General features: G+C 49.4%; 1 protein-coding gene across 2 annotated transcripts; it reads right to left on the bottom strand.

The window, feature by feature from the left end:
• Positions 1-375: 375 nt before the first annotated feature.
• Positions 376-10,554, bottom strand: ZRANB2 (zinc finger RANBP2-type containing 2). Of its 2 annotated transcripts, XM_056497555.1 has the most exons (10): positions 10,423-10,554; positions 10,121-10,173; positions 9,845-9,953; positions 8,152-8,234; positions 7,293-7,369; positions 6,848-6,985; positions 5,932-6,104; positions 3,867-3,953; positions 2,440-2,604; positions 376-1,917 (listed from the first exon to the last, which is right to left on the bottom strand). In XM_056497555.1, exons 1-10 carry the CDS (start codon positions 10,476-10,478, stop codon positions 1,854-1,856), a joined length of 1,005 nt encoding a protein of 334 aa, XP_056353530.1. In that variant the 5' UTR covers positions 10,479-10,554; the 3' UTR covers positions 376-1,853. The 2 variants fall into 2 exon arrangements, with proteins under 2 accessions (XP_056353530.1, XP_056353531.1); XM_056497556.1 differs by lacking the exon at positions 10,423-10,554 and having other exon boundaries at positions 9,845-10,015; positions 10,121-10,146.
• Positions 10,555-11,646: the final 1,092 nt, after the last annotated feature.

Raw genomic sequence — 11,646 nt, 5'->3', positions numbered from 1 at the left:
AGGATCAGGATCTGTGCAGGTTACAGAGATGGGTCTGTGTAGGTGACAGGGAATTGGTTAGTACAGGTGACAGAATCAGGGTCAGTGCAGGTGACAGGGATGGGTCAGTGCAGGTGACAGGATCTGTGCAGGTGACAGGGTCAGGGTCAGTACAGGTGACAGGGAATTGGTCAGTGCAGGTGACAGGATCAGGGTCAGCGCAGGTGACAGGGATGGGTCAGTGCAGGTGACAGGATCTGTGCAGGTGACAGGGAATTGGTCAGTGCAGGTGACAGGATCAGGGTCAGTGCAGGTGACAGGATCTGTGCAGGTGACAGGAAATTGGTCAGTGCAGGTGACAGGGAAGTCAGAGTGTCCCCAAACAAAGCACTGGAGCCCGGTTGACTCACAGGTTTTATTTACACTTGTCTACAGCATCATTTTGCCTTACACGTTCTCTAAGCCCAATGAAGCACCTCCTCCCTTGCCTGTGGCCTATCAGTTGCTAAATTTAAAACCTCCCATCTGTTAAGTACAGCAACAATTGGAATACAAAGCACAAGAAAACCCAAGGCTAACAACAGAGTCTACTTGATCTGCTTTTACAGTTTAGTTGGACGTTGAAGTCAGAGGCAGTTACAGACTAACCTGCTCTTGTGCAACCTACACACATTTAGCATGGAAATTAGAGAGAAAAGAAAGCATTAAAGAAGAAACTGCATTTTTTTCTGCAGAGATTTATCAAAATACCTCTACACCAAAAACATTTTGCTTCTAGACCAGTCCATAAGACATGGCTCAAAAAAAAAAAAAAAAGAGAAAAAAACAAAAAGAGAACAAAAAGCAGAATGGAGTTTTTCGATTTTGCTCCGTTTGTTTCTGCAGTTTATCAAAACAAGCAGCAAATCTGGCAGTTTTATTACTGAAATAAATGAAGGTATATTGCTCTTTGCTTGCTTAAAAAGAAGATTTTTCCTTACCATACTTACCTTGTGATGGCACTGAAGAAACTTAAACCTTTCTTAACCAAACGGAGCTCAAGAGATCAAGTTTTAGACTCAAATGGATTCCATCAAGCATTTTAAGCCATAAATTATGTTGAAGGGCAAAAGAATGATCCATGAAGAAGACGTGGAAGATGCCAGAACTTTTCTATGCAGTTTATTCACTCTCATTTTTTAAAGAAAAATAAAATTAAGATACCTTGCAAATTTTAGTCAGCCCCAAAGGAAATTTTACAGGCGGCCTGCAGAAGCTTCCCTTGATTCCAAGGAGCCAGTTCCACACTCCTGCAGCCCAAGAGCAGATCCCAACTGCTCCCTCTGTAAGGAGGGATCCTGGAGTCCGGGCTCTGGAAAGCAGCACAGCCACAGCACCGTCCTCCCTGGCCAGGAATGAAGCCAATTCCCTCTGCAACCATGATGGACTGGGGCTCTGAGCTGCTAGAGAGGGGTGTCCATCTGCACTGGCACTGCTACGTGGCAAAAGAGAACTGCTCAGCCCCAGCCCTGCCCCTGCTCTGGTCCCAGGGAGCTCCATCCTGCTCTGCAAAACTGACACAGAGAGCTGTGCCAGGGCATTCCCAGCTGCTCCTCCAGCTGAGGGAGCCAGCAACAGAGGAACTGATCTTGAAAAAATAATAAACCCCCTCCAGAGCACAGAACTTGCCCCTGTGCCGGGGAGTTTATGGCTTAAAATGCTACTGGGTTGGGTGATGGATGAACAAAGCTGCAGTTTGCCAGAAAGCCAGGACAGACATGCACCTCTACTAGCAGATTGAGCACTTCTGACCAAGTAAGACACCAACTTCTTAAAAATGTCTCATGCACTGACTGGAATTTTGGTGGGTTTTTGTAAGTGTGAGCTTTTAGACATTATTTCTTTTTAGAACTCGTACGGGAACCAGAATGGGAGGATCCGGAGGAAGATCTGCGGCGTCTGCAAGATACAAATGGAGAAAGCATGCACAGAAATGAGCTCAGATTCATCCTGGCACCCACTTTGAGCAGCATCCTACCATAGCTGGAAGCCAAGTATATCTCATGGGGGCCTTACAAGAATATATACAAGTAACTTTAAGCCACTTATTTAATAAAGAAAGTCTAAGTTTAATACTGAGAGCAGAATACAGTTTCTATTTCAATGCAGTATTTACTTAAGAAAATAATTCAATAATGAACACATTAACACTGTCACACACTGAAAGAAGGGTGAGCCAGGTCTTTACAAGGAACATGCTCCTACCAGGAGGAATTTCATTGCAGGGGGGAAAATTACTTAAATAACAAAGCAATTACAGAGGGGTTAACAAAAGTAAGAGTAGGGCGAGTGGTGCAACTACTTTTACTATGAGAACAACTGCTCAGATTCAATTGTTTCCCAGAGAATCAGTCCTTGGATAACTACAATAAACCATCAGACATGTCAATACAGCCATTGTTATTCTACATAAACCCAAACCTTTCGGGTGACCGTGATCTCGAGCGCCTTTTTTTGCGATCACCAGAGGAAGAGGATCTAGAGCGGCTCCGCTTCTTGCCTCTCTCGGGGGAAGACGAGGAGCGAGAGCTGGAGTAAGATCTTTTCCTTGGGGTGGAAGACCCCCTGTAGGACCTGGAGCTGGATCTTTATTGATTGAGAAATAAATCACATTTAATTCTGGGCTCGTGGAGGAGGCACAAAGACAGAACAAGCAGAGACAGTTTTCACGAACATTCGCTACTCTGTTTACTCCAGGGGTGTGGAGAACAAATACTTACTCTGCCAAGAGCACTGCTACTGCCAGGGCAGCCTTCCTAAGGAATGCTGCTAAGCAGTGTTTCCTGATAGATGGACCACCAATGGCTTGGAAAGCTCTTCCCAGCATCCACCAGAACGAGCCATTTTGGCCCAAAAGCACTGGGACGCTGCTGGGAAGTTGCCTCTGTAAGGCCCTTCCTCAGCAGTTAAATTCACACATCAGAAAACCAGAATAAAGCTGATTTACCATGGTTCACTTTATCCTAATGGACATTTCATCTTCATCTGACCAGACAGTGACAAATCCAGCTGTTTTATTTACAAATCCCAAACCAAACTTGTGAGGAGACTAAAACCTTCCTCAACCAAAACACTGCACAAAGCCTTTCAGAGTGGAGTCAGGATGTCTGAAACCATCTCTAGAACACAGTGCCCCTCTGCTGGGGCACAGGGACACCCTTCCTCTTCCCAAAAGCACAGATTCCATCCTGTGCTGACCCTCAGGGGATAATCCACAGCACACCCCTGCCCACAAGGGGTGCTGGCACCATTTCTGTGGTTGTTCTTCCGAGCTCAAGCTTCCTGATTTAGAATTTTGGGATTCTCTGCATGCATGGAGAAGGGACAGCCCTTCACTCCATCAGAGGGGATGTTCTGCAAGGACACCTCAAACATGCTTTTGTTCAGTGCCCTGCCCAGCTCAGTGATGCTCCACACAAATCACTGAGTGCTCCCAGCCTCTCCCACCATGTCCCTGTGATCCCCCAGCTTTACAGAACCCTGTCTCGTGGAAGATGCACAATTCTCACTGAACACAAAACCAGAAGTACAGTGGCATTTCTAATGTTCCTGCAGCTCAAGCAGCCCCAGAGGAAACAGGAAAAGCACCCAGATGCCTGCAGCAGGGAACCAGGCACTCAAATCCTTCTTCCTCCTCTGCAGCTCGCTGGCGTCCGCTCGCCCGGCTTAGGCCGGGCTTAACCTCTTGCACCAAAACCTCTGCTCCTCAGTGAACACATCTGTGGTGCTGCAGAGCCCCAGCCAGTCTGACTTCCAAGATAAAAAGCAGTTAATGTTGGTCTGCGGGGTGGGAGCAGAGCAGTGCAGCCCTGCCCTGGCAGTGCAGGACAGGCTGGCACCTCATTCACCTGGATTTGGACCCCCGGGAGCGGGACTGTTCCCTGGAGCTCGAGCGGGACCTCGATCTGGAGCTGGAAGAACTCCTGGAATGGGACCTGCAACAACATGGGAGATCCTTTTCCAGTGTCTGACTGGCATTTGGCAGAGTTGCTGCTCCTGAGAGCAGCAGACATGAGGCAGCAACACAGTCTGAGTCTCAAAGTGCCAATCCCCTCCTGCCCCCCAGCATCACCACAGCAACTTTAAACCACACACTTGGACACAGCAAGATCTTGCATTAAAAACATTATAAAGTCAGCTTGAGATTATGGCTCCTAAAACAAAGCACAACAATTAAAACAGGATTGCAGTTACCTGGCAAACAGAAATAACCTCCTATCTATCCTATTCATTATTTCATGGAATCAATGCTTTAATTTGTGCCTTAACTGGAAACCCATCAGTTTCCTTGAAAGGCAGAGCAGATGAGAGCATTAGGATTGCTCAGCTCAGTTTCCCCCCAGCCAGTTCTCACTTTGTAAATAGATTCATTTTCCTAAAAATTTCCCCCTGCATTATAAATTAAGTGGTTAATTTGGGGCTAAAATACAGCCATATCCAACTTTTAAGTGGCCAAAATTATTTCCCAATTTTTCACTGATGGATTTTCTCTAAAGCACAAACCACAGGAGAAATTTAACACTGACAGAAGGCTCCAGCAACCACTGGAAACAAAAGCATTGAAAACAAATTCTAATAATATTTTCAGGTAAAATATATTCTACTTGCTGTCAGCCTCTCAGTTTATACTGTTTTACCAAGACTTTCTCATTTTACTGAGCAGGACACAGCAGTGTGAACATTTCCCAGCTAGGAAATACATTTAAACCTTTTTAAAACCCACAAAACCAGCAACCACAAATGGCAATTGATATTTCCATTTATCTGTAGCTAGAATCAAAAAGTTCAAGAGGAAGTTGAAATCTCAGTTAGCACAGGTTACTCTCTACTTCACTGTTAAAATCTGTGAATCAATGACCAAAGTTTTGGGCAGGTGAGGCTGTTGGGTGTCCTTGCAGCCTCCCAGCCAAGCACTGCACTCCAACTGCTCTGAGGAGTGGGAAGGAGGGGAGGCTGAGGAACAGCAGAGGCAGCAGGAACAGGATCCAGCAGTGATGGGAGAAGCCAAGCCAGAGACTGGGGCTGGGCCCTGGTTACCATGAGGGGCTGCAGAATTTGGGCAGTGGCAGCACTGAGAGCACAGAGGGGCAATGATAAGCTGGGGAGAGTAGATGAAACTTGAACTTTACAAATGTGAATTGAATAAATGATCCTGGGAGCTCGTTCTGATTAATCAGGATCCTCCTTGCATGAGCTGTAAGGCAGCTGAAAAGCTGCAATATAACTGACATCACCCAGTTTCAGAGCACTGACTGAACTGTTCATTTATTACTGAATTTAAATAGTAATGAGAGAGCTTAAGCCTGCCCAGCAGACTTTGTGAGGTCCCATATAAACCCTCAGTGTAATTAGAGAATTCCAGACTGGTTTGGGCTGGGAGGGACCTTAAGGCTCATTCATTTCACTGTTCCATGGGCAGGGACACCTTTCACCAGACCAGGCTGCTCCAAGGGCTGCCCTTGGACACTGCCAGGGGTGGGGAGGTTCTGACAACACTGGCCCTGCTTTTACAGCTTTGTCACTTGCCATTAACTCAAGTTCAACTCCTTGTCTTTATTCCCAGGATATTCCCACTGAATCCCTGGGCTGCATCATCACTGCCTCTTCTGCCACCTCCTCCCACTCCAGCAGTGCCCCCCTCTGTTCAACAACAGAACCACACATGGCCCACGAGCTGAAAACCTGGAAATAAATGACATGGTTCAGTTTCTTGGAAGGATTTCAGCAAACACCAACTGAAACCACCAAAACAATCCCCACAGAGTGCCCCTGCCGCAGCTCAGGCTCATCCCCCCTCTGTAAATGCAGAGTTATTCACATCATGACACAACTGCAAGGCAATCAAGACAAAGTAGAGAAGAAGGCAGATACTGACATTTTGCCTGGAGTTACCCTGGACCTGTACCCGTTTACCTGGACCTAGACCTTGAGCTCGAGTGAGAGGAGGAGCGCGAGGACGAGCGCGAGCGGGAGGAGCGCGACTTGGAGCGGCTGCGCCTCGGAGCCTTCTTCTTCTTGCTGCTGTCCTCCTCCTCACTGGCATCCAGGTTGTACTTGGACAGGTCAGCATCATCTTCATCCTCATCCTGGAGCACAGCAAAGCCAGGCAGTGCTTTAGCTCCCCTTCAGTTTTTATTTATTCCAGCGTTTACCCCGTGCTCTTTGTAAGTGGAGCGGAATTTAACAGGACCCAATTGTATGGCTGAAAATTGGTGAAATAAAAACCCTGCAACCCACCCCCTCTGTTATTTAGTGAAGTTAATGAGCACACAGACACATTTTTATCACTTGCTTTAAGTGAATTTTCACCCTCAGAATCTCTAAGCAAAGCCCAACTCTGCAGAGACAGATCTCATATGCAAAGTTTGGTGACTGCTGTGTACAACAACCATCTGCACAGGTCTCTGCAGGGCTGCTGCCCAAAGATGTGGAAAATCCAATAAGTGATGCTCACATTGTTCAGAAAAGATGAAAAAGCCCCTCGGAATATTTTATTCATTTTATAAAAAATCAATCTGATGTGGTTTTAAAAGCATAAGAAGAAAACTCACTATACATGGTAACCACACATCCATATAAAGGTGCCAAATAAAGACCTGGAGTTTTGATCTCAGATAAGTCTGTAATTTATGATTTAAAGAAGGGCCCAGTTTTGAGTGCAGGTATTTAGAAGAAAGCAGAGCTTGTGCAATCTGTTCCAGCAGCTTTGGGCAGTAATTGCCAGAGCTCTGCTCTAAAGGCAGCTGCAAACACTGACCAGCCCTGCCCCTGCTCCTGGGCAGCACTGAAATCATGATTCAAAACTGCTTCCAACAACAAAGCATCCTACCTCATCCAACTTATACTTGGAGAGATCTTCATCCTCATCCTCCTCATCCTCCCCCTCAGACTCCTTGTCTTCCACTTCCTTCAGGATGGAGGCAGGACCCACCGGCTTCCCCCGGTACTTTTTCTTTTTGCGCCCAAACTGAGGAATTTTGTGCCAGGATTAGAACAGGACTTAACCAAAAACAACCACCAACTGTGTTTTTGATAACACTTCTATAAGAAAATAAATAATCATCAATTTTCAATAAGATCTTGCCCCAAGGGAAAGGGGAACACTATGGAACATCAATTAGCAACAAGGAACTTTCACAGAGATGCTCATCTTGGGGACAATGAGACTCCACAGAGATGGATGGGAATCTGAGCACTCTGGATTTCAATGTTATGGGATATCCTCAAAAAACACAGCAAGAGTCTCTCCAGAGCCATCCCTGGCCCTCCCTCACCTCATCATACTCCCCGTCGGACTCCTCCCGCTCGATGTATTCCACGTTCTCCCGTTCATTGAATCCTCCTCCATAGCCTTGAAAAGGGACAGAAGAACTCAATCCCTTCAGCTGCACCACACTCAGCTGCTTGGAGCACTGAAACTTCCACAGGGGCTCTGGAAACCCTCATGGAATTACACATCTGCCATAACTGGATCTCAGGAGCAACACGAATTGTTCCCACGCACGTTTATTAAATGCAGTTTGTCAGAAATCCAATTAAAGTAATGGATTAGGACCACTAAGAGTATTTATCAACTTAATTAACTACTAAGCACTTCAATAAGTTATTTAAATAATAAATACGTGGATATATTATTTGCAATTATAACAATTATATGAAATACGGTTATATTATTAAATATCCTTTCCCCTTTTCACAATATTCAATACTGAAATGCTGTGTGCCCTTCTCTAGGCTCCTTTTTTCCTGTGCCTTTGTGTTCCACCCTGAACTCCCAGCCCTGCAGCCAGCCTGATGCCAGGTGCAGAGGGGAGAGCAGCAGCTGTAAGGAGATCCTGCCCCAGCTCCCTCAGGGGAGCTGAAACTGAGCCCCAGCCCTGCTGAGCAGATAACAGCCTTATCTGCACATGGACAGCCCACAGGAGGCCTCTGCAGATTAATTAAACATTGCTCCCAGTCCTGACACCCAATCCAGCACAGGGGCAGCTCAGGCAGAATGATTTCCCACAGCACCAAAACTCGCTGAGGCCAAGAACTGGCACTGTGAGTGAACTGTGCTGGGAAAACACAACATGCACTCTGCCTTCCAGAGGCCCTGCTGGCAGCAGTGGCAGCCCTGAGCCCCCAGCTCACCTGTCCTCTCCTCCAGCTTGGCGTACTTGGGGGTGTTGCACATGTTGCACTCCGAGCGCCGCGCCCAGTTCACATTGCCACAGCTGCAGGGAGAGCAGAGAGGGGAGAGGTCGTGCTTCACTGGGGGTAAGGGTCATCCTCAGACTGGGGACAGTGTAACCCTTCAGACTGGGGATAAAAGGTCATCCCTCAGACTGGGGACAGTGTTATCCTTCAGATTGGGGATAAAAGGTCATCCTTCAGACTGGGGACAGTATAACCCTTCAGATTGGGGATAAAACATTACCCACCCTTCAGATTGGGGATAAAAGGTCATCCCCCAGACTGGGGATAGAATATAATCCTTCAGATTGGGGATAAAAGGTTATCCTTCAGACTGGGGATAAAACATTATCCTTCAGACTGGGGATAAAAGGTCATCCCTCAGACTGGGGACAGAATGTTACCCTTCAGATTGGGGATAAAACATTATCCTTCAGATTGGGGATCAAAAGTTATCCTTCATACTGGGGACAGAATATAATCCTTCAGATTGGGGATAAAAGGTCATCCTTCAGACTGGGGACAGAATATAATCCTTCAGATTGGGGATAAAAGGTCATCCTTCAGACTGGGTATAGAATGTTACCCTTCAGATTGGGGGTAAAACATTATCCTTCAGATTTGGGATAAAAGATTACTCTTCAGATTGGGAATAAAACGTTATCCTTCAGACTGGGCATAAAATGTTCTCCTTCAGATTGGGAATAAAACATTATCCTTTAGACTGGGGATAAAAGGTCATACTTCAGACTGGGAATAAAATGTTACCCTTCAGGTTAGGAATAAAACATTATCCTTCAGATTGGGGATGAAACATTACCCTTCACATTGGAAATAAAAGGTTCTCCTTCAGATTAGGAATAAAAAGTTATCCTTCAGGCAGGGAATAAAAGGTGATTCTTTAGATTGGGAATAACTCAGACTGGGAATAAAAGGTTCTCCTTCAGATTGGGGACAAAAAGTTATCCTTCAGACTGGGGACAAAAGGTCAGAATCTCCTGCAGACTGGGGATAACTGAGACTGGGAATAAAAGGTTATCCTTCAGATTGGGAATAAATTACACTTCAGATTGGGAATAAAGCATTATCCTTCAGACTGGAAATAAAAGGGTGGGGATGCAGCACTGGGAAGGTGAAGCACTGGACAGATCCAGGGCAGATTTCAAATCAGTGGGCAGGAGCACAGCTGCACAGGCAGGGCCCTCAGCTCCCTCAGCCTCTCCTGGGGCTCCAGCCCCTTCCCAGCACGAACCTGCCAGGCCAGGCTCGCTGGAATTGCCACATCCAAGAATAGTCACAGCTGGTTTGGGTGGGAAGGGAGCTCAAAACCCACCCAGTGCCACCCTGGCACGGCAGGGACACTTCCCACTGTCCCAGGCTGCTCCAGCCTGGTCTGGGACACTGCCAGGGCTCCAGGGCAGCCCCAGCTGCTCTGGGCACCCTGTGCCAGGGCTGCCCTCCCTCCATCCCACACTCCCTCTCATCTCATCCAACGTGCCCTTCTCCTGGGCAGTGCTGCTCCAAACCTCTCTGCTGCCCTGCTGATGGAGTGCAGTGCAGCAAGGAGTGCTGGCCCCAAGCACAGCCCGGGGCCGTGCCCGGGGCCCAGGGACAGGAGCCCAGGGAAAGGGCGGCTGTGTTTGCAGCCTACGTTTTGCACTGCCAGTCGTTGGCGCTGAACAGCCCCCGGCTCTTCTCCGCCAGCGTCTTCCCGATCTCCGTCCCGCCCGCCTTCATCATCTTGGCCTCCGTCGTCTTCTCTGCGGGACAGACACGACAGCTCAAACAGCAGCCTCGCAACGCGGGAGAAACACTTAAGGGTCTTTTAAGAAAAACAGGGGGAGTTCCCAGAGTTTCGGGTTGGATGGGAATCTTTGGTGCGGTTTTACGGGGCAAAGAGACACGAGGGGACAAGGTGGGAACTCACCTCTGCCGCATCGGTTACAGCTCGTCCTCCTGGCGAAGTTCACGTTGCCGCACCTGGCGGGGAGCAGAGCACGGGCCGGGATTACCGATCCAGCCGAGCTAACCCGCCTCTGCCCCGCGCCCACAGCCGGCTCCGGGGCCGGGCCGTGCGCCCCCCGAGAGTCCCGCTGCGCCCCCGCTCCGGCCCCGCTCCGGCCCGCGGCCCGCCCGGCCCCAGCCCCGCTCCGGCCCCGCTCCGGCCCGCGGCCCGCCCGGCCCCAGCCCCGCTCCCGGCCCCGCTCCCGCCCGCGGCCGCGCCCTCACTTCTTGTCGGGGCAGATCCAGTCCCCGTCGCTCACGCGGAAGTTCTTGGTCGCCATCTCGGGCCGAGCCGGGCCGGGCCGAGCGCCGCCGCCACGCGCAGGACCCGGGTCCTGAGCAGCGCGGGCTGCCCCGCCGCGCGCCTGCGGCCTGCGCCGCCCCGCCTGCAGCGCCCTTCGCTCAGGCAGCGCCGAGGACGCCTCAGCCGCGGGCCCCGGGGGGCGGAGCGGGCCGCGAGCGCCCCCTGGCGGAGCGGCGGGGCCGTGAGGGGGACCCGGGAATGGGAATTGGGAAAGGGAAAAGGGAAAAGGGAAAAGAGAAAAGGGAAATGGGGATGGGAATGGGAGTGGGAATAATGAGAATGGGAATGGAGAATGGGAATTGAGATGGGAATGGGAAATGGGAATGGGAGTAACGGGAATGGGAATGGGAATGGGAAATGGGAATGGGAATAATGGGAATGGGAATGGGAAATGGGAATGGGAAATGGGAATGGGAATGGGAAATGGGAATGGGGAATGGGAATGGGAATGGGAATGGGAATGGGAATGGGAATGGGAATGGGAATGGGAATGGGAGTGGGAGTGGGAATGGGAAATGGGAATGGGAGTGGGAGTGGGAATGGGAAATGGGAATGGGGATGGGAATGGGAAATGGGAATGGGGATGGGAGTGGGAATACGGGAGATGGGGATCATGAGAATGGGAATAATGGGAATGGGAATGGGAGTGGGAATGGGAATGGGAATGGGAATGGCAGTGGGAGTGGAAATGAGAATGGGAGTGGGAGTGGGAATGGGAATGGGAAATGGGAATGGGGATGGGAGTGGGAAATGGGAAAGGGAAAAAAGAAAAGGGAAAGGAAATGGGAACGGGAAAAGGGAATGGAAAAGGGAAATGGGAAAAGGGAAATGGGAAAAGGGAAGCAGGGATCACGGAGTGCAACTCCCAGCCCTGCACAGGCCAACCCCAAAACCCCACCCTGGGCATCCCTGGCAGAGCTGTCCACACTGTCCTGGAGCTGCTCAGGGCCATTCCCTGGGGGAGGGAAGAACCTTTCCCCATATCCAAACCACACTTTGGGATAACGATCAGTGCTGTTTACATCAATATTTCTAATTTGGATGACTGGCCCTTGCCATGGTTTGTGGGTGGCTCTGTGCCAGCACTGGGACCTTGCCCTCTGTCCCCTGCGTGTCCCCAGGGTGCCACAGCTGTGCCCACCCAC

The sequence above is a fragment of the Oenanthe melanoleuca genome, chromosome 8 (genome assembly GCF_029582105.1).
Source record: "Oenanthe melanoleuca isolate GR-GAL-2019-014 chromosome 8, OMel1.0, whole genome shotgun sequence".
Lineage (NCBI taxonomy): Eukaryota > Metazoa > Chordata > Aves > Passeriformes > Muscicapidae > Oenanthe > Oenanthe melanoleuca.
The sequence above is the reverse complement of the archived record's forward strand: the minus strand, read 5'-3'. Positions and strand labels throughout refer to the sequence as shown.

Bases quoted from the DNA above. Each gene is read 5' to 3' on its own strand.
- ZRANB2 (XM_056497555.1), bottom strand. From the start codon at position 10,478: ATGGCGACCAAGAACTTCCGCGTGAGCGACGGGGACTGGATCTGCCCC. The intron at 6,986-7,292 runs GTGAGGGAGGGC...AAAATTCCTCAG, and splicing joins CCGACGGGGAGTATGATGAG to TTTGGGCGCAAAAAGAAAAA. The intron at 2,605-3,866 runs GTGAATGAGGTG...CAATCAATAAAG, and splicing joins TCCCGGGGGTCCAAATCCAG to ATCCAGCTCCAGGTCCTACA.